At 41.3% G+C, this 23252-nt stretch overlaps 1 protein-coding gene across 2 annotated transcripts in view; it reads left to right on the forward strand.

Annotated features, from left to right (window-relative positions):
• Nucleotides 1–23252, forward strand: part of ARHGAP28 (Rho GTPase activating protein 28) — an 80238-nt gene that overhangs the window by 45092 nt on the left and 11894 nt on the right. For both annotated transcript variants that reach the window (XM_037381000.1, XM_037381001.1), the window contains exons 3-9: nt 1222–1439; nt 9779–9866; nt 11813–11970; nt 15684–15849; nt 15958–16049; nt 17278–17355; nt 22096–22258. In XM_037381000.1, the coding sequence (XP_037236897.1) occupies nt 1222–1439; nt 9779–9866; nt 11813–11970; nt 15684–15849; nt 15958–16049; nt 17278–17355; nt 22096–22258 (963 nt within the window). The remainder of the gene's footprint in view (nt 1–1221; nt 1440–9778; nt 9867–11812; nt 11971–15683; nt 15850–15957; nt 16050–17277; nt 17356–22095; nt 22259–23252) is intronic.

A 23252-nucleotide genomic window follows, 5' to 3' on the forward strand; every position in this document is an offset into this window, starting at 1 on the left:
TTGTCTCAAGCAGCATATTGCTGAGCTAGGGTTGTTCACAGAACTAAAATGAAGGACCTCAAAATCTCCTGTGTGAAGAGAGACTTTAAAAAACTGTGGCTGCTTGCTTTAAAAAGCAGACAAATAAAAAATCAATGATGGCAAAATTTAAAATTGCTAAATAATTTGGAGAAGGTAGTTTGGGAGCTTCTCCTTGTTTTACAGTGACAGGGGATATTGATTTAATGTAACAGGCAGCAAGATGAAACCCTCCATTGGCTTTGCATGGCAAGATTTGGGGGTGGGGGGGTGGGGGGTGGGGGTGCTGCAGGTGTGGCTCTCTGAGAAGATGCCGTAATCTTCCCACATATCAGGTACATCCAGGAACAAAAATGCTTTTTCACACAGTGTGTAATCTTTCTATGGAGCCAGCTGTGCTGTTGAACCAGTTGAGAAACAGGTATTGAATAGGATTTAAGAAGAAATTAGTCACTAATCAAGATATCAAGAAATGCTAGTATGCAGGGTGCTAGCCAATCTTTAATTATCAGAAATCAGGATGTACCTAGCATGCAAGGATAGCTATTTCTTCATCTTCCACCTCTACCTGAACGCTCTGATACCTACCCCTACCTGACCCTTGCTCTTTAGTGAACAGCTCTAGCTCTTAATCATCTTTTCAAAACAGGCAATTGGACTAGGTGGACATCACACTTCTCTCAGTGTGGCATCTACACTAGGTGTCTGATTACCGGCTGACTCTCTGGCATCTCAGATCTCATCCTTAGTGTGCAAATACATTATTGTGTTGCATACACTGCTTCAGCATTTTTGCTTACTCTAATTGGAATACCAATTAAATTTCCACCTGCGAAATAGCCTCATATGGTAGAACATGGTAAAAATGGTAACTGAGGGGATTTATGCTCTTGAATGAGGCATTAGTTTTTAGCTACCTTGCTGTGTCAGGCTAGTTATTCTACTGCCTTCTTCACACAAGTATGTTGATGCACAGGTTAAAAATGTCTCTTCAGTTCTTCTAAGCCCCACCTGTGAAGACACCGCCAAACCAAAAGTTAACATTATGTTGACAAAACTAAATTAACTTACAGTTGTGGCTTAAGATTGGAAGTAGAGGCTTCCCAAGGTAAAGGCTAAGGCAGTGGTCCATCATGCTACCTCCCTTCCTTCGGTCCCTTCTCCCTCCCTTGACAGGCCTGGTAACATTCTCTTCCTCCACAGAAGGGGAGCTGGAGGCAGAATGGCTGCAAGATGTAGGTTTATCTACATTGATCTCGGGAGCTGAGGAGGAGGATGGCCAAGCCCTGCTGTCCACTCTGACCCGAACTCAAGCTGCCGCCGTACAGAAGAGGTACAACACCTACACTCAGACCCTAAGGAAGAAGAACAAGCACACAGTCCGGGATGTGCGAGACATCTTTGGCACCAATGAGTCTTCTGTAAGTAGCTAATACATCCTAGGGAATGCTTTTGAGCTTAATTTTCATGCATTTCACAAGTAGGTTGTCAAAGCTTCTACCAGACAGGAACCCTTTTCTGCTGACAATGTACAGACAGACAGTAGCAGTTCCTGACATTAAGTCCAGACTTTTGATGCTGTATTTATTACATTTTGAGAGGTAAGGAAGAAACCATATGAAATAGATCGTGTACACTTTTGCAACTAACCTGTAACATAATGTTGTATCTGTTGCCAGCCTTTCTCCTGCAATCTCCTATCAAGACTAACATTTACTCCTTTATTTTTTGGAAACTGGTGAGTTACTCTTGGCAGCTATTCAAATTTTTGCTGGCTTCTGGGGACACTTGCTATTTACTCAGCAGTCTCAGTGGTGAAGTAAAACTTCTGTAATGAAGCAACTGGGGTTCAAATATGCATAAGCAATTAAACACCTGCCAGCATGATTGCAACTGGTACACTGGCAGCTACATTTCACTTTGAAGCAAATGAGAATCTAGTAACTGTTCATTCACTTCATGGCTTCAGAAAACAGCATTACATCTGCTGGTTTCATCCACTTTTCCATTAATGCACCAGTTCCTATCCTTACGTGTTTTGACTGGTGAATGCAGTCAAGTGTGTGAGTTCAGTCCAATGCTCAAAGCAACATGCATGACTTCACATATGTCATTCATGGTATCTTAAATAGGAGTCACCAATAAGCTCACAAGCTCATCTTTGCAATTAATATTAAAGTTCTTGCCATTATAAAACTCCAAGAAGCTCTTTTTCATTATGCAATTGCTTTGTCCTTTTCTATTTGTCCTGCCTTCTCTTCAAGCCTTGGTGTCCTGGATAAATTTAAAACTTAAAACTAGGAAACAAGATCGTGGCTGCATAGTTATATTAAAATTACAAAGATGTAGTGGTTTGGGAGTTAACTTGCTTGTCTCCAGTTTAAGTATCTGGCCTCTTTTGAACTTCTTGCACATATCCCACAAATATATCCAGAAGCATTCAGTAGTTTCCTGGGGGCAGAGATCCTTGCATGAGAAATCATTGTGCATGTTTGCATGAACATTAAAAAGCTGATGTCACTTCTTATTAGATTAGCACAATTCTCCTGATTCAAGTGTTTGCAAACCTTAAGGTATTTAAACTTTTTTTAAACCATAATAAAGCTAAAATCTCCTAATAAATTTCAATCAGCCAAATAAATGTTGTACCCATTTTGTTGGATGAGCACATTATTGATCTGGTTTTGACCTGCTTATTTTTCATCTCAGTTTCTCACTTGCTAAAGGAATCAGGAGCTTCAGAGCCATTGCCCTTCAAATCAGTTTTACCTGCTCTGAAATTCAACACACTTAGTAGTTCTGCATTGTGAAAGTCTGGGAAATAAGACTGAATACTAATTCTTCTTCCCACAAAAAAATGTGCAGTTCTGCAGGATGCTTACCTACATGTTAAACACAGATACCCAAATACAGCAGCAGAGCGCACCATCACCTCCCTCCAATGGACCAAAGAATAGATTGTATTTCTAAAGGCCTGCAAGGTTCCCAACACCCTTTTGGCATTCCCATTGACCATTGCTCCTATCTCTGCTGCTTATTATGGGATTTAGAAACTTTGTCCTAATTAATCAGCTCCTCAGGGATAAACACACTGCAGGGGGTCTTGTGCCCTGGCCTGAGGGTTTCCCTAGCAGTCCTTTGTAAGAGGTATCAGCTGAAGCAGTCCCTCATGCTCTGCTGCCTCTTTGGGCATGACTCTACAGCTGCCAGTGAATCTTTGTAATGAATGAGTTTGAGAAAGTGATCCACATTAAAAACAACCCAGCCAAAAAGAAGAGCAACAGGGGACTGGGAGGGATAAATCTTGTCAGCACAGCTGCTGAAAAGAGGCTGGTAAAGACTCCTTGAAATGACGTGCAGGAGTTTTTCTTTCCTATGCTCCTTTTCAGTTGGGAAGGGAAGAACTAAACATGTTGCACATAGCAAAACAGCTCTAATTGTTTTACATAACTCTGTAATCCTCCCCATTAGGAGAATGGATTTACACCTTCTTCCCCACCCAAGCATGGCAGGAGCCTGGAGGGGTGGGTCACAGGATGGATGAGTCTCTTCTCTGGCTAATGATGAGAGAAAAGGTGATTAGCTCACTAGGGTCACCTGAGATGAGATTTAGGGAACCACTGAAGGGGCATAAATAGTTGTCATCCAGAGTGGGGAAAAAGGGAAAGGAAGCACAGATTTGCTCTATTTTCTTCTTTCTGTTCTGGGGAAAACACCCTAAAAACAAACAAACAAAAAAAAAACAAACCACCACCCACAAACAAAAACCCAACAACAAAAAAAAGCCTGCCTGCTAGATTTTTTGTTATTACTTCCTGGTGTCTGTCTTTATGGGTCAACACAGAGAAAGGGTGCTTTTTCTTCATCCTGCCTTGAGATCCATCCCCTTAAGGCAGGATTGTTCCTTCAACCACACAAGTGGACTGAAATGAAATTAAGCCATATTTCATAGAATCATTTAGGTTAGAAAAGACCTTTGAGATCATCAAGTCCAACTGTTAACCCAGGACTGCCAAGTCCACCACAAAACCATGTCCCTCAGCACTGCAGCTGTGTGTTTTTTAAACACTTCCAGGGATGGTGATTCCGCTGCTTCCCTGGGCAGCCTGTTCCAAAGCTTGACAACCCTTTCAGTGCAGAAATTTTTCCTAATATCCAATCTAAACCTCCCCTGGCATAACTGCAGGCCACTCCCTCTTGTTCTGTCTCTTGCTATCTGGGAGAAGAGACTGACCCCCACCTGCCTACATCCTCCTTTCAAGTAGTTGTAGAGAACAATAAGGTCCCCCCCAAGTCTCCTCCTCTCCAGACTAAACAACCCCATTTCCTTCAGCTGCTACTCATAAGACTTGTGCTCCACACCCTTCACTAGCCCCGTTGCCCTTCTCTGGACATACTCCAGCATCTCTGTGTCTTTCTTATAGTGAGGGGCCCAAAACTGCACACTGTGTTCAAGGTGCGGCCTCACCAGTGCCCCAGTACAGGGGGACAGTCACTTCCCTTGTCCTGCTGGCCACACTATTTCTGATACAAGCCAGGATGCTGTTGGCCTTCTTGGGCCCCTGGGCACACTGCTGGCTCATGTCCAGCTGGCCGTTGACCAGCACCCCCAGGCCCTTTCCCACCAGGCACTTCCCAGCCGCTCTGCCCCAGCCTGTAGCGCTGCGTGGGGCTGGTGTGACCCAAGGGCAGGGCCCGGCACTGGGCCTGGCTGCACCTCATACAACTGGCCTCGGCCCATCGGTCCAGCCTGACCAGGTCCCTCTGCAGAGCCTGCCTGCCCTCCGGCAGATCAACACTCCCCCTAATCTTGGTGTCACCTGCAAACTTACTGAGATTGCTCTTGACCTCTCATCCAGATCATTGATAAAGATATTAAACAGAACTGTCCCCAATATTGAGCCCTGGGGAACACCACTTGTGACCAGCTAACGGCTAGATGAAACTTCATTCACCACCACTCTTTGGGCTCAGCTGTCCATCTAGCATTTACCCAGAAAAGAGTACACCCGTTCAAGGCATGAGCAAGCAGTTTTCCCAGGAGGATGCTGTGGGAGATGGTGTCAGAGGCTTTACTAAGGTCCAGGTAGACACATCCACAGCCTTTCCCTCATCCACTAGGTGGGTCATCTTGTCGGAGAACAAGATCAGGTTAGCCAGGCAGGACCTGCCTCTCATAACCCCATGCTGGCTGGGCCTGATCCCCAGGATGTCCTGCATGTGCTGCATGATGGCACAGAGGATGCCCTGCTCCATAACCTTCCCTGGCACCGAGGACAGGCTGACAGGCCTGTGCTTTCCTGGATCCTCCTTCGTGCCCTTCTTGTAGATGAACATCACTCTTGGCTATCCTTCAGTTTTCTGGGACCTCCCCGGTTAGCCAGGACTGTTGATAAATGATGGAGAGTGGCTTGGTGAGCTCTTCTGCCAGTTCCCTCAGTACCCTGGGGTGGATCCCATGTGGCCCCATAGACTTGTGTGTGTCTAAGTGGAGCAGCAGGTCAGTAACTGTTTCCTCGTGGGCTGTGGGGACTGCATTCTGCTCCTCGTCCCCATCTTCCATCTCAAGGGGCTGAGCAGCCAGAGAGGAGTTGGTCTTAGTGTTAAAGACTGAGGCAAAGAAGAAATTAAGTACCTCAGCCCTTTCCTCACCCTTTGTGGCAATGTTCCGTGCTGCGTCCAATAAAGGATGAAGATTATCCTTGGCCCTCCTTTTGTTTCTAATGTATTTGTAAAACCATGTTTTGTTATCTTTTATGGCAGTGGCCAACCTGAGTTCCTGCTGGGCTTTCATCTCTAATCTTCGCCCTGTCTAACCTCGTGACATCCTTACAGTCCTCCAGAGTTACCTACACCTTATTCCAAAGGTGGTAAACTCTCCTTTTTTCCCTGAGTTCCAGCCAAGGCTCTGTTCAGCCAGGCCGTTCTCCTCCCCTGCCGGCTCGTCTTTTGGCATATGGGGATGGCTTGCTCCTGCGCCTTAAAGACTACCTTCTTGAATAAATTCATAGACCCCTTGGCCCTTCAGAACTATCTCCCAAGGGTCTCTGTCAGTCAGGCTCTTAAATAGTGCAAAGCTGGCCTCTGCAAGTCCAAGGTAGTGATTCTGCTGACCCCCCTCCTTTACTTCTCTGAGAATCAAAAACTATCATCTCAGATCACTATGTCCAAGACGTCCTCTGACCACCACATCACCCACGAGTCCTGTTTGTAAACAGCAGGTCCAGTGGGGCATCTCCCCTGGTGGGTTCACTGACCAGCTGTCTCAGGAAGTGATTGTCCACATACTCCAGGAACCTCCTAGACTGTTTCTTGTCCATTGAATGCATTTCCAGCAGACACCCAGTAGGTTGAAGCTCCCCATGAGGACAAGGGCTAGTGATCTGGAGAGCTCTCCCAGTTGCTTGTAGAATGTTTCATCTATCTCTTCATCCTGGTTGGGTGGTCTGCAAAAAACTCCCACCAGGATGTCCGCCTTGTTGGTCCTGCCTCTGATTCTTGCCCATAAACACTCAGCCCTATTGCCACCATTATTCACCTCTAGGCAGTCAACGCTCCCTGACATACAGACTTACTCCATCATCTCTCCTTCCTTGTCTATCCCTCCTGGAGAGTTTGTAGCCATCCATTGCAGCTCTCCAGTCTTGTGAGTTATCCCACGATGTTTCCATGATGACGATTATATCATAGTCTCCTTGCTGCAATTTCCTTTTTTTGTTTGGTGGTGGTTGGGGTTTTTTATCTCGAAAAGACCACTGTGGAAAGGTGCCATGATACCTGCAGGCAAAAGGCAGCACCTGCACTACCTCATTCATCCAGGAGTGACGCCTTGGCAGAACAGCATGCTGCAGCTGAGGTGCTTCTGCTCTGCTTCAGACAGACCTACACACAGCCGGTTCGACAAAGAGTCACGCTACTGAGATTTAAATTGGATGGTTTATTAACCACAGTGGCCTGGTTTTCCTTACAGCTGGTACCCCACTGGTTCCATCAGAAGCTATTGGCTCTGCTAGTACTTGAAGCCCAGAAAAATCAACAGCAGAATACAAATGGAGGGAAAAGTTGATTTTGTTATTGGAGGGAGGAAATGAAGCATTGTGCTCGCTAACAGCCCAACCCTGTACATTGCGATCAGCTACCACTCCTCAAGAGTTTTAGAAACTTTTTACTTGAGAAATGCATAAGAAAATCATGTCCTAATTAAAGAAGAATCACTAACACAGAGCTATGTGCATGAAAAGGCATTTGTGATGACAGCGCTTGGAAATATTAATATATCCAAACCATGGGCAACTTGTGTCCTGACTAGAACTACAAGGCTATCTTCTTTTCCCTTTATTTCCCTTACTTGCAGGGCTGACAGTAGAATTTAGTCACTTTGATACTCGAATGATTTGTTTTTACACCATCTACAATGATGGTAACTACTAAAGAACTATCTACCTACCTTATCTCCACATTTTCCTTGCTCTTCTGGTTTGCTCTTCCCATTGGAAATTCCTGTGTACATTGAGACAGTAAATACTGGGCTCATTTTCAGTATCAGATAATGAGAACTGTCTAATGAATCACTTTCAGTCAGAAATCAGGATATGAGAAGTCTTGTCTAAGCTGGAGCCCCAGCCAAATGAATAAAGCTGTCCCGATTTAGTTAAGGACACAATTTGACTATTGACCTTTTACATTCATTAAAAGCATGAGCTTTCAAAGTTTTTTAATCTTTTTTGCTAGAGAAATAATCTGGATCTTTAAAATTCAAGCATTGAAATGGTTTTATTCCCAGTCTTCCCTTGCTTTTGATCATATTATCATAAGATTAAAAAAAAGGGGGAGGGGGGAGCATTGGTCCTGTTTGGAAGAGATTTTCATAAAAGATACATAGGTTTTGCCTCTTTATACACTCTCACTGTGGAGGCTAGGAAATGAGACCAAGAATATGACATTTTTAGCTATCCCTGATATTACACACAGTTCACATTATTCAATTGCCACAAGCTAGAGCAGCCCACAGGTTGTTGTGAGCACTGCTGAGTATGAAGAAGAGTTGTGCTGTCAGGTCCCCTCTGCCAGCTCCACCGTGCTTAACAGACCCTGCTTACCACAGCCACTTCACTATTGATTTCACCTGTGTAACAAGGCTGGAAGGTTGTTTTTTTCCTTAATAAGCTTGACTCAATGTAAACCTATTCTGAATACTTCAAGGGGTCAGTGAAAGTAGATGAGCCAGTTGCTAATATTTACCATTAATTTCTCCATCTGGATCTTAAGCAGCAGAAAAACTACTTTTATGTTTCATTTTCCCAAATTGCCCAGGCAAGTATAACCATCCCCTCCACATCCATGCTCCCACCTGAAATTCATAATGCTTTTTTATCTCCTAAAACCTTTTGTGTAAATGTTAAGGGATTTTGTCATAAAAGCATCCTACAGCTCTTCTTTTAAGAAAATCAATGGTCCTTATAGTCTTCTGGCAAAGGAAGACCACGTGACTCAAATCCCATTTGCTATCAAGTTTGTGGGCTGTTGAAGGGACTGTCTCAGGAGAGATTTTATTCATGTTGCATTTGACTGTTACCCAAATACCTCAGAGGATAAGACTGAATAAAACAACTGCAACATTATTTCAGGCTTCCAGTTGTAAGAGCTGCCTGTCTTTTAAACATCTGACATTTTTTAGCAGCCTGAATGTTGCTCCTGTGCATTGGCTGCAAATGGGGAAGGCAAAATTTCTGCCCTGAGGCATTGCTGCTTGTTGATAAACAACTGATTTAGCAATTTAAAGAGCTGCTACTGGGGGCTCATGGGGTCCTTAGCTGCTGGTTCAGCTGAAAATCTGGAGCTGCTCCATCAGGATGGGGTGAGGGGCATAGGGGGCCATCAGGTTTGAGAAAGGGGTGGCTCCGGAAGGATAGCAGAAAAAATACAAGAATGGCTTGGGACGCTGTAGTTATTTTCACTGAGTACCCTTCATAGCATATTTACAATCCCTGACTTTTCTCTTTTTTAACCCAAGAACATGCAGATGAGCTGCTACTGCTCCATGTACAGACAAACACTCATATTTGTCTTTATGAGTCCCAAAACTGTTGAGAACAAGGGCAAAACTCTGCTGCTGAAACAAGGTGACAGTGCTTGAAAGTCATCCCCTGGCCTTTTGAGCGCCTACTCTGCTGTGCCACACACGCTTTCACACAGTGCAGAATAATTTCTGGAGTGAAAATAAATTAAGTTGTTTTTTCCCTAACACTGTTCTTGCAGTTCACTGATAAGGTGTTAGTATATAATCTATGGGAGGGTATCCGTCCATTAATAATTTGCTGGTGCCCAAATCCAGAAAGACAGTGAATAGCCTGATTTCTGACAGGTGTTTGGGACAGTGGATATTGAGAGTCCTCAAAAAGATTTGTGGCCAAAATGATTAAAAGCAGGATGGATTACAATTTGACGAGGACCTTTCACTTAGTACAATTATGTACAGCAATTTACTTAGCTAATTTCCGTCATTATACAGGACAGGACTCATTAACTACAGCAAGCTGCAGTATTACTGACCTCAACATGATCCAATTCTGTGCAGCCTGGGGAATATTAATGCTCAGCCTTGGCTATGAAAAATGTACTCTGGTGAATTACAACAGGTTGTTTAAACTTGGCAAAAAAGTGTAAGCTGAGAATGATACGCTGTTGCTTGAACTGTAGCAGTTTCTGTCCATAGACGTTTACCTTCACTGCAGTCTGATCATTTTTCCTTGCCTATCAGCCCACATTTGAGACAGTTCCAGTGTCACCAGTTCCTTCTAATGGTATCCAGCTTCCTGGGCAGAAGGCAGTTTGGAAATCAGTTAGCTGTGAGTATGCCAACATGTAACCAGTGTTCCCTTCCTCCTAGGAAAATGATAGACAGAAAGATCCTTTTGTGGTTCAGAGGTTAGCCCCCTCTTTCATGTTGGGGCCATGGTGCATATATTTCCTTAAAATCACCGTCAGCTTATTGTCATGCAGGAACCAAAGTTTCCCGTTCAAGACCGGTGTTGTACAGACACAGATTGCTGCCCTTGAGACATCAGTGTCTAAAAAATACTGATCATTGCAAGGCTGGTAATGTAAAAGTAACCTGTAAACAATATTGCGCAGAATTTGTCCAAAATGTATCAGCAGTGTATTTTCTTGTTGCAAATCATGACAAGAAATATGCATATTTCCTTCAATTTTCTGCTCCAGTACTGCAGAAACTGTAATATTAGAAATGTATAAGTTTTCCGGGCTCTGCCCTATTATTTTCATCTACTAATGGTGTTATTTTGGACATCCCTTAAACACTTTGCCCAGACAGTGACTGACAGCACTAACAAAAATGATAGCTCTGCTCTACTTACTGTCTGGATAACTGTCAGCAGCCTTCCACAGAAATGTCCATCTTCTCTTTTGAAAGGTCTTCCCATCACCATTGTTCGGGGTTTAACTAAAGGGATATTAATGCCCAACTTTCTAAACTAGTCCCTTACATGTTTATCTTTGGATATAGTGCCACAGACATTTTCCTTGGTTGCAAAAGCTGCTCTGCTGATACCTCTGCTCCACAAGCAGCTGTACTAGAACAGATGGGGAACCAAATGGCCAGGGGGGTACAGTGTGTGGTCCCAGGTCCCAGGGTGAAATGTGAGATGGAAAATATCTTAAGTGGCTTAGCCATTAGGTAACATATAAGGCCACAGTTCAGAAGCCATAAACCACTTAATAACACACTTAGCTTTTTCATACCAGACTTGCAAATCGAAGGGCATTGCAAAAAATGTTTGAAGTCCCTGTATCTGTAAATACAATGATTCAAAAATCACGGGACATGCACATGTTTATAAGACATGTAATTCTTTTTAATTCACTTTCTGATTTCCATGGCTTTTGAATACACTTGGGTCATGTTAGTAAATTCTTCTCTGCAGTCCTGGGGGCTGAAATTTTATTTCACTTCCAGTGAAAATTGTGATTCTGTTCCAAATGTGTGAGTCTAGGAGCTGGGCCTTAAGGGAAACCTAAAAATTGTCCTGAGATGTGACAGATCACTCACGAAAGTTGGCAACACTGGAACTTATGCTTGTTAACATGCTTTGGACTCCATGACAATAGGGTGTTTCTGTACTTGATTTTACTGATTTCAAAAATTTTCCTCTGGCATCCACTAATTTCAGGAGATGACTATATTTTAGAGTAGAGCAATAAGTTATTTTGCAATATCTACCAGAAATTCCAGTAGATACGGCATTTTTTAAACTGAAAGATTGTACATCACATCCTGTTTCGGCGCTACACACCTAAACTAGCCACTGTGAGAAATATATGTATGTGAGCATATAAAATACATGCACAATGTCTAATGATTGTAAATAAGTCAATAGTGACCTGAGAAACTGTGTCAACAGGGTTTTTCTGTCAGGAACTTTTATTTTTAATTGTTCATTAGACAAGTGCTACCACAGTTTGCTGGCCTGGGTAGACAAGGACAGAGTGCAAAAACTTGGTAATTCCTGATAAACAGGAAGTTCCAGCTTGACTATCTTTCTCACGAAAAGCAACAAGTTAAATAATCTAAAATGAAAATAGGCAGTTTATTTCTAAGAGGTTATTTCCTCCAGACAAAACAGGAACATGCTGTGGTTTACATTGAAATTCTTCTTTGAAGCACTTCCTTTATTACTTTCTCAAGATTTTTATCATCTTGGTTCAATTTTTTGATGTCTCTGTATTAAATGCAAGTATACATTCAACATTCATATACAATTTCCCTTATTTTCAGCTAATAGCTGTCTAGACTGCGGACTAGATAAAGGCAGCCCACCTGTAACAGAAGAGCTCTCCTATGAGGTCTCTTTCTCAGAATCCATTACAGTCCTTCCAAAAACCCAAGAATGGCCGAAAAACCAGAGGTTCAAAAAGGAAGACTCTGCTTTGCCTGTAAGTTTGTTGTCGACATATTTCCTCAGTTGTTTTTCTTTAATGCAATAATTTCCTTCTTTATATCCTCAGCACATTGGAGTCTGCTAGGACACGTTCGCTGTCCTTTGCTACGTGTGCTTTACAGAGACGCCCGCTGTGCCCACCTACTGTTTGTGACTGATTCCCAGGGAGGCACCAAAGTTAATCTGGATATCCAAGCCTGGCTTTCACTCATACCCATCACAGATGAATGTGTATAACTCAGTCCACAAATATTGCATCATCCACACATTTTTCACATTGAAATAAAGACCAGTAACTGGCACTAAAACTAGCAATCATTTTCATTACTGGTCTGCTTTCCTACTTTGTTCCCCATAGATTATCTGCCTTTGTTAACACGCGGATTTAAAATTGCTTCACAGATGAAGGGAGGAAAGCGGGCCTTAGTCCTGCAGCAGTACTGATTGCCTCCAATCAGTATTCAGTACAATTATACTGTAGGAGATACTACATGAATGGTTAAAGGAAAGTTTATCGTATCATATCACCCAACCTGACATACACTAATCAGTTGTGTCATTATCTGGAATTATTTCTTCAAGTCAAGGAAATCAGTTTTCTGTTTCCATCAGCCCTCACAACATCCATTACTGAAAACTGGAGTATTAGGTTTGCGCTTCAGATACCCCCTTTTTAGTGAAATGTATGAAATAAATTATGTAATTTTTTGTAAATTATTTGGAAGCATTTCCTGAATGTTATGATGTCCTGAAGTCCTGAACTAATCTGAAATTGTTACTATCCACACAGACATTGAATTCTCTGAGAATTATCCATTTGTCCATCTCAGGCACCACCAAGGAAGAAGAACCTGAGATGCAGAAGTAAGCTTCCATGTTGAAAGGAGGGATAAGATACCAAGTAGATTACAACTGATGTGAAATCCCTGTGCTTTAGTGTGTCTGGTTGTGTGGTGGGGATAACTTGGTGTCCTGTGGAAAGTAAGGATATGTCTGCATTCATCATGATTTTGGCAAACTGAAGGTTCATCCTTGCTCCTTGTAATAGCAAACCTAAGACCCCAGCCTTCAATACACAGATACAGACACGCACACGCAGACACACACAGACACACAAACACACAAATTGTTCTCTGCAACAGCTTGGACAATTTCCAATTGATAGAGCAGGAAAACTGGTGACAAACAGGAAAGAGAAGATGCCACATTGAATATCATGAACCTCTGGATGCATAATTGTTTAGTATTAAAAAGGCCAACACTGTGCTGGAGATGAAGTACTCTGCATGCAGGACATCATTCTGTGTGCTCAGAAGAATACACGAGGAATATGCCAGGTCATCACAGACAGTTTCTGAATAGAGTCAACAATTATAGCTGTTGACATTGGCATTACTTTTACTTCATATGCTGCCACTCGTGGTATTTATATTTTTCCCATAATGGCTCAGACTGTAATGGGCCCCAGCAAAAAAATCAATTTTTGCTCTGTCACACAGAGAGACGAACCACCTACACTCTGAAGAACTGTCCCTCCTTTCCCAAGGTGTGCCAACAGGCCAGACTGAAGTCTACACAACATCATACTTTCGCCAGGGCAGGTCTGACACATTAATCAACTTCACTGACTGCATATATTGAGCTGCATGGAGAGAGAATACATATCACAAAATAGCATGTCCCCTGCAGCTCCCAGAAGAGCCAACTCAACATCACTGCCTGCATAGGGTTACATGCAGTTTCCCCAGTGTAGGACCATGATCAATGTGATTTATTGATGACACTACAGAATAAGAGTAAGCATTTCAGGCCCATTTTAGTACACTGTATAGTTTCACATAGAAGCAACATATCACATAATATCAGATATGATCCTTAGCCAAATGCTAGTAAACTCATTTCAGGATAACACAGCCTCCTTCAGTGCTGGCTATTGTGTTTGTAAGAAAAATCACTGAAAAATTGTGACCACAACAGAAGAGAAAGGCCCAGACCAAAACCTCGTGTTAACACTGCATCACATCATTAGTGACCCTAGGAGTCAACCAGCCAGCATGGAAAGTCACTGTAGCTACCCTTCATAATTGATTTTGAAGTGTTTGTCATTTTTTCTTGGCAAATATTTTTATTCCTCTGTCCCCTCAGAAAATATATGTATACTGTGTGATTTTTTTATTTGCAAGATGATTTATTGTGCTTTGACTGCTTTTGGACTTTTTGCATCACTGGAACCAAAATGCATAGATAGTTCTTAGTGTTTTATGTATCTTCAGAAGGCTATTCTCCATGTAGCTTTTGCTACATTATTAAGTCTCAGTATAAGAGTAACAGTGAAATTGCTTCATTCTAGGAAGGGAAGATTCTGGCCTAAAGTGCCCCAGAAAGCACGTAAATTAGTTACTCCATCCCCTGCATTCTTTATCCCCCAATTATGATTAACCTCTGTTGAAAGACCATGAGCAATATGATTTAGGAAGTCCTCACCTGCATGACCTACCCATCCTTTGCCCTATCTTACTTTTGAAATACAGTATGAGTGTAATTCCTTTTTTATTCTTTTTTATTTTCTTTTTATTTTTCTTTTTTTTTTCTCTTTTTTTCCACGTTTTTTCTTAATCTGTTTGACTGGCTTAATCTAAATATGGGTTAAACCTACTGAGACCAAATTCATTTTAAAAAGGGAGGACTGGTCTGAAATCTCCAGAAGCAAAACATTATTAAAGGCTGGTTTTCCACTCAGTTCCCTAAAGAGAGGAGATGATTTGTAATGCTGTTTATTTATACCTCTGACTAAGAATACTGGTTTAAATTACAATTCAATTAAAAAAACCCCCATGCAATACCAAATATCCCCAGTTCTTTGAAAAGCATGGGTTTTATTATTACTTTCTTATAATGTCTAACAATTATGTCAAAAACTGATGGGTATTTGTTCTTTTTGACATTTGTACAAATACTTCTGTCATGACACAACATTCTTGGCTCTGGTCCATGACACTGCAGTTTCTAAAATATGTAGACATCTTCACATGCCCCAAAATTACTAAGTATCATTTAGGTCAAGCCTACTTGAATAAATTATTTCTTAGCTTCTGGGAGTCCTGTTTCTAAGCCTAAATGCTTCTTGAGCAATAAAAAGTGCCAGTAAATTGGTAGGTTGGCATCAACACTAAGTGATTTTCCTTCTGGGCTTTTTGGCTTTTTCCTTAGATCTTTAGTTTAAACTCTCCTGTAAGACCTCATAATATGCAAAGCAGGCATGAATTCATTACACACACACAACTGACATATAACCACATCCATGATGAAATGTATCAGCTGCTTCAACAGCATTCAAAGACACTCTGGGGGAGGCCAGAAGCAGAGCAACATGTTTCATCCTGCTGAAACTGGGCAGAAGCTTCAATACCATGTACCTCATTTGTCCCAGCTGGAGTACAGGCACTGAGGTTAATACCTCTGCTCCAGCATTGCTTACCAGTCAAACTGCAAGAGAACATGATGAGCAAGAAGTTCAATTTTACATTTCAGTTGGATGCAAGTTATGTCAATATACCGGGCCAATATATAGGGTTGTAGTTCCACTCTTTGGTGTTACCATCTACCCGAACATGACTTCCTTATCACATACAGGCATCTCTTTCAAAGCAAAAAAATCACTTCCTGTAATTTTTGTGCAAATAAAGATGCGACCCATCTCTACTGTAGAAATTCATTGTTCGGAAAAGCCGGTTTGGACTGACAGAGGTTGGAGACCTTTCTCCTGAAGACATGAAGAAGATCCGCTACCTCTCCCTGATTGAGCTAACAGCCTTCTACGACGCCCTGGGGGTGGAGCTGAAGAGGAACCGCGCAGAGAGGGTGCGGGGACGAGGTACCGTGTCATCCCCATGGGTGCCACTTGGGTGCCACTCAGAGTTGCAAAGAAGACGTGTGCGAGGCGTGTTTCCTCTGCTTCACATTTCCTCTTATTATTTTTAAGAAAACGGTCTGTTTGGAGTACCTCTCACCATACTGCTGGAGAATGATCAAAAGAAGGTTCCTGGAATAAAAGTTCCCCTCATCTTCCAAAAAGTGAGTACAACTCAGCCTGTTCAGCCACTAAGGTTTGCTTTTCTGTCATTTTCATTGGCACTCAGCATCAGATAAAAGAAGATGCAAGCTTTACAGACTTGAAGGTATCTATGGATTGTCTGTCTATATGTTGTAATTTAAAAGACTTGTGACAAGGAAATGAATTTTTTTCTTTTTTGTGTTTCATCTGTAGTAGGAACCTCTTTTGATTTTTGTGATATGATACCATCCGGGAAAGTTTGGAAAACAAATGTTTGGCTTTCTGTTTCCCCTTTTCACTAAATTAGAGCACCATGCAAAATTGTGTGTGTGCACGCAGAACTGGCAGAGATGAGTTGTCTCAGAAATTTTAATTTCACGTGAATTCAGATGGTAGTATTACTTGGCTATTATTTCAGAATGGAAGCGGTAATCTCACTGAGGCTTGTATGACAAGACAATGTGATTTATAGAAGTCATTTGATAGTACAATGACATCCAGAGGTTGTCTTGGAGACACGTACAGAGACACGAGCACATGTGCAATTACACAGGTTTACATGGACTTGAAAATGCAACAAATTTCCCTGTAAATACTGACAAAAGACAAAGTGGTGTGGAGTGTCCAGGGAAAGACTGACATGACCGGAATATTTACATGACTTTGTAGTCAGCTCCATAGCTCCCCTGTCAAGATACCATGGGAAATTAAATGGATCCAACATCTAGGGCAGGAAGCAGACCTGGTGGTGAAAATATAGAGCTATATGAATAAATACTAGGAAATGATTTTATTTTGTTTCCTCGCTCTAAATTACGTTAAATCAAAACATACTTATTTTTTTATAAAGAATTACAGTGGAAAGCCTATTCCTTTATTCACAGAAATTTCAAACTAAAATACCCTGGGACCATTTTCTAATCTGAGTTCTCAGATCCCACAAACATGTTATCTATAGACCTTTCCATTGTGCTCCTCAGGGAAAGACTTAAACATTTCTCAGAGGTTAATTTTCCCTCAAAACACTATTGTGTTTTCTGTACTGTGCATACTCTGTATTTCAAGGTCAGGAATATGGAGAACAAATTAGGAAGGTTTATTTACATGAGCTGGCTTGTTTTCATTAGGAAATTACATATAAATGTATCTTTTTCAGATTAGTTTCAGGGATACCTAGATTGAAAAAAAGTTAATAGTATTTTTAAGTGTCACTGAGTATTTTCCTGGGTTTTGTTGGCTTTTTTTCAGTTGCTGCTCAAGCTTGAGGAAACAGGTTTAGAAACCGAAGGAATTCTGCGAGTGCCTGGATCTGCCTCCAGAGTGAAGGTACATGCTTGTGCCAGTTTTCTGTCTCCTGGACCACAGACTCCATGTTAAATAATACAGCACTCACAAATGCACGCTGCACATAAATACTGATGCGTGTAGCTCAGCATTTCTATTCCTACCAGTAAAAGGTCAGATTGGTTCCTGGGAACCAATAAATCACAGAACATGTAGTCTCTTGTTTTGCATTTGTTAACATTCTATATAAAGCACAGACTTGATGTTGAATGCAGTTTTTCTTCATGAAACATTGAGGGATCCTTTCGGTTTAACTCTGCTGTCCAAATTTACCATGATCTTATCTGCATTTTAATTTTTTTCAGAAAGCCCGGGCTGCTAAACTGAGCGAACTTCAGATAAAGATCTTATTCCATGTCATTTTAACCTTTGTGTCATTTTATTTCTCATTTATCTTCTGTGATCTCACAATTTCATGTTCCAAGTGAGAGAAATTTGGCCTGTGTTCACTGTTTGGCAGCCTCAAGTACTGTGTTTTCGCAGGGTATTTGTGGGCTATGAAGGCAGCCCAATAACCCAACATTGCGGTGCAGTAATGCTTGCAATTGTTTCTCTAGACTCACTCGATTCCAGCAGCTGGAAGCCTTTGGCAGAGGCAAGTTAGGAAAACAAGTTTTTTCTGAGCTTAGTAGTGTCTACCTCTTTCCCAGAGTTTTGGTTTTTTCCAGAGGTTTGGTTTTTTGGTTTTTTTTGTTTTTTTTTTTTTTTTTTTGTCTGGTTTAAGCAACTTTTTTTAGTACATCCCACTCCCACTTTCTCATCCTCAGGAAAGCTAATCTTGCTTTCTGGGGCTTGAAGTCTCAACATTGTGGCAGCCACACAAATCTTGGGGATTACTAAATGTCAGTGGGCTGGGGATCATAAAAAATTACTACAAGAAAAAGCAGCATTACGTGAAACATACCGAAGACAGGCAGTAACATCCCAGCTCCCTTTGGCTTGTGGACTGATAAAAGCACTCCGCCTTGCGAAGTGCCACATCTTGCAGAATTTGGCTTGTAATCTTCAGCTTCCTCATTTTTTCATACACATACCTAAAGTAGTATTTCAGACAATCTCAACTTTTTTCCAACATCTCCAGCGAGATTACACAGCAGGGCTGTGCTCTAACTAATTAAATTACTTTCATATTCTTTGCATATACTCTACTGCATCTTTTTCAGTTCTTATTCACAACTTATATCCAGGGAGCTGCTATGACATATGACTTTATATGTAAGTTTCCTATACTGGGTGGTAAGTTAAACTGCCCATATGAAAGTTTTAAATTATTTGAGTTTTGGCTTCATTCAAGTCTGTCCTACAAGCCAACCAGCAAGGGAGAGTTTTTTTCAAAGCAGATCCAGATTTCCTCCTTCAAAGCCCTCATACATTATTATGACATTAGGATTTGAGGGCATTCCAATTTTATTTCAGTCTTGTTTGGAGAAAGAAAAGGCATGTGGAAGTGATTAAAGGTTAGTCTTCTACAAAACAAAGAATAGAAGGTATAAATACAAGTTTTTGCTCTGTAATCTGACTTGTAACAAAAGCTCCAGTGATCCAAAAATGTAAGACGGCCTACTCTAGGATCTTCATGTTTTAAAAAATATGCAAAAGCATTTTGTAAAGGTATTAGGTATATATACAGGGGGCAGGGTATATATACAGTATATATATATATATATATATATATGCTTGCCTGTGTGGAGTTATACATTAAATGTTTACATTTCAAAAATCTTGCTTTCTATTTCTATGGCTTTTTCCCAGTTCTTGCCAGAAAAACATGGAGTAATTTTTTTGCCCTATTGTGCTTTTGATGAGGTGAGGATTTCTGTTCCACATTTCCCAGTCAGTTACCAGGACAGAATTTAATCCAGCTGTTTGCATAGATTATGTGCAAAGGATGTGAATACAGAGGAAGGTGAGATAGCCCAGATTAAAACCAGTAAAATGTGCTAGTGAAAATGAGATTGTAACATTATATACCAAATCCTGAATGACTTTCTATTTCCTTTTGTGCCAACCATTCTGCTTCATTATGTGCGACCATATATGATATGTAATTTCCTTCCATTCATGTGAGACACAGTAAACAGGATTCATTTTTAAAAGCTTTTCTGTCTGAATGGACTAAGCTTTTTTGTGTAATATTAAATTAGATTTGACAAATTTATAAATTACATTTGACAAAAACATGATTTGAAACCTGAATATTACCTACAGATATATTTTGTCATAAATGGTCTCACAAAAAACAGCAACAAACTTCCTACGGATACGGCAGTGTTTGGGCAGTAATAATTGTGAAAGATGTGTTATTTATGGATACACTTATATTACAAAACCATCCTTCAATCTTATTAATCCAACACAGTTTTGAGGAGCTTGCATTTTCCAAACAGTGATCTGGGTTTAAAGCCAAATTCCATTCTGTCATGTTAGAAAGTGGGGGTTTCCTCGAACCCTTTATATTTGATCTGTGTGACAGTTTCCCAAGAAAGACGAGACCCTTGTGTTCCACCAGCCTGTCCGCTACCTGCGTTTGACAGCCCACGGTGTCAGGGGGTGACTCGACCGACCCATTCAGGGACCCCCACTGACAGCGTCACTGAGTCAAACCCCTTGTCGCAACTAAAATCTCTGGAGGCTTACACAAAATGAAAGTTTAGCTGAAGATTTTTAGAATACAAAATGCAAGTTTGTGACAAAGTAAATTTCAAAGATTGCCCATGATAACACTGCAAAGTAAGCTTACGAGAATATACCTGGTAACAGCGGGCATGAGTTAGTCGTAGAATAAAGTTCGTACCCAGTAGGTGTCCCTATGGGGGAGAAAACAGGTTCAGCCCCTCGACTGATCCCAGAAGTTATCATGGAGTCTTCCCTGACTTCTCCCCTCTTTTGTTCACTTTTTACACTTCACAGTACATTGCATATTAATTTATCATTCACAGGATAGGTTATAAGCTTCTAATGCCAATTAACACACACCCTCAGATAGCGCTGCTGAAGTTTTTCACTACACATGCTCCCCGAGCAGGGTTTTGCCCTCCTTCAGGGAGTCTGTTTGAGTCAACGGTTGCCACCTCCCACTACCACAATCACCTTTGTCTTGTTTTCAATTAATTTTCTGTTAACGTATGAGGGTTGTAACACCTTAGTAGCTTGTCTTCTCTTGCGGCCAGAACTTCTTCACTTGAATGCTCGTTTCTTAGATAATGGTGTTCTTCTCGCTGTCTGTTGTCACTCACGCTTCCCAAGGCTGACTCCCTTGATTAGAAGTTCCTTCATTCATAGAGAGTGGATCAGCTTGACCTAACTTCATGCACAGATGTGTTTAACATATACTTACACACTAAATCAGTGTGGTAATTCAGGAGTTTAGACAACAATTCCCCCCTTTGGACTTATTTCACTCCAAGACCAGTCCATTTTCTTTACATTTAGGTGGAGCTTGAGTGACTCTAGTCACACATATTTTTGTTACTGATTGGTATCACATACCCAGTGAGATGCAGTGGTACCTTGGAGGTGGTAACGTTGGGGTGGAGGTGTGTGTTAGTATTGCAATGAGATTATTTCATCTGGGGAGAGTAATTTTGCCACAACTCTTGGCTCAACAGTGAACATCATCTCATGTATTCTTCCTTTGACAACCGCTATGCAGCTTATCAGCTGTGTGGTGCCACCAAGTTCCCCCTGCGGGGAGCACAGCAGAGCCCGGCCGCGGGGTCCCCGCTCCGCTCCCCCCTCCGTTACTCCTGTCAGCAGGTGCCGAGGTGGCAGGGTGCCTTGCTCAGGGAGCCGTGGTAAGGCAGATTCCATGCATGCCAAACATCCCGAAAGCGATAGCTGCATTTTACCCCAAAAAGCTTTCCATGATGCTATGCTTCTACTAGGTCCCAGTTTTCTCTAATTCCTCCCCAAAGTAATTTTCCCACACATATCTACTAGGGACCTTACTGAATGTTTCCCATTTAGACACAAATATGAAACACTGATTTCATATGAAAACCTTGCAGAACTAAACAGACCTCCAATATAGAGCAAGATGCTGACATTGAGAACAAGAGGATTAAATGGGCACTCAAAATGGTATAATCAATCTTGTCTTAGATCTCTCGTGGTGTTTTTTGGAATGTATTAAGTGGAGATTTTCTGACAGTAATGGTTTGATACTTTTATTTTTCTACAAAGTGATGAAATCTAATTATAGCTATTGGAAAAGAAAACATCTTTATAAAGACAGAAAGACCTGAAATTAAAGCCATTTGCTTAGGGCCTGTGGACTTGGATTCCAACAGGCTATGTAGCAAGTTCACTGGCAGTGAGGAAGAAATGCCACTCCTTTGTGATTTAAGGGTCAAAATCTCTGGAGAGTGTTTCAAACAAGAAGAACAGCTGTGCTAAAAATCCTTTTTAACTGAATTTTCTCTTTCTAGTTCTAAGGCATTGCACAAAATTGTCTTGTTTTAAAATGGTTCAAATGGCTCACTGGCAGAAATCTAGCTATAGCAAACCGAATTTAGCCTCTCCTGTAAAATATCCCCAGGAACCTGATGTGTTAACCTGCTCTGAACTCCACACAGCTCTACCTAAACCACCACTGGTTTAGGGCTACTTTAATTCAACTGCAGTGTAAACCTGCCGGTTGTTTGTAATGGGATTTCTGAAGTGGTCTCAGACTGCTGGGTCAGAAGCAACGACTGAAGGTCAGATGTTCCTTGTATCTTTCAGAATCTTCATCAAGAACTTGAGGCAAAATTTTATGAAGATGCTTTTGACTGGGACCAAGTACGAAATAATGATGCAGCTGGACTGCTGAAAATGTTTATAAGAGAACTCCCAAGCCCACTCTTCACAGTAGAATATCTGCCTGCTTTCATCACACTAGTGGAAAGTATGTGGAAATGAGTTAATGTGGACTGATCTAGATCAAATGTAATAGTAGACTTCATATTTTTTTCTTTCTGAAGTAGAGAGAGAAAAAGGCTCAGTGCATTGCCTAAACATTTACATTTTCTGCAACCTTTCCTTTTCAAATAGAAAAGGTCTGCATTTAGCTAATAGCATAGACTCATTGTGTGAATGACACAACTGTTTAATGTAAGATTTGAAACCTGTGAGCAATTGATGACTGAGCAATGACTTTCATATACAGACTCTGATTCACCCAAATTATAGATTTCACAAACAAAAATTTCTGCAAGGTAAACTCAAGTCACTGCCCTTTAGCTGATATTCTGTTCATTTCACTTAAAGTTTATGCTGAGGTCAGAATGTTTGTACAAAGATAGGTGTGATCACAGAAAGCTTCAGGCAGTCGGGTTTTGTTTTCAGTGTACACACACGCTCTCATTCTCAGTACATTTTGTTCATTTGTCTTCCAGGAAGAATGCAGTAGTAACTTGCCACACTTACTGATTTCATTGTAAATTCACTTCAGCTAGGACAGAGTGAAACTGTCAGGATGATGAATTTATTAGGCAAATTGGTGCAGAAAAATTAAGACCTTTACATAAGGTTGCAACTAAGTTTTCAGTGTCTCCATGAGGTAGTTGAAAGGGCACAAGGAGGTGACCCTTTTCTCTAACCTTCTCCTACTTGAGCGTTCTTGTGAATCACAGACTGCATGCAGTTATGATCACTTAGTAATCTGGAGGAGAAAACTGAACAGGAGGTGTCTGCACAGAATAAAGTAATTTATTCCTTGCAACAGATACGCTGTCCACAGCTTGCACTCTTTTTTTTTTTTTTTTTTTCTCCAAACCTCTCTTATCCATCCTGAGTGGATATAAAGTCTTATCTTCCCCCGTGATGAAGACCCAATATGATGAGGAAAACCCCACCCATTAGATTGGTTTTCTGTTTAGGAATAGTTAATCATGGGAAAG

The sequence above is a fragment of the Falco rusticolus genome, chromosome 3 (genome assembly GCF_015220075.1).
Source record: "Falco rusticolus isolate bFalRus1 chromosome 3, bFalRus1.pri, whole genome shotgun sequence".
Classification (NCBI taxonomy): Eukaryota; Metazoa; Chordata; class Aves; order Falconiformes; family Falconidae; genus Falco; species Falco rusticolus.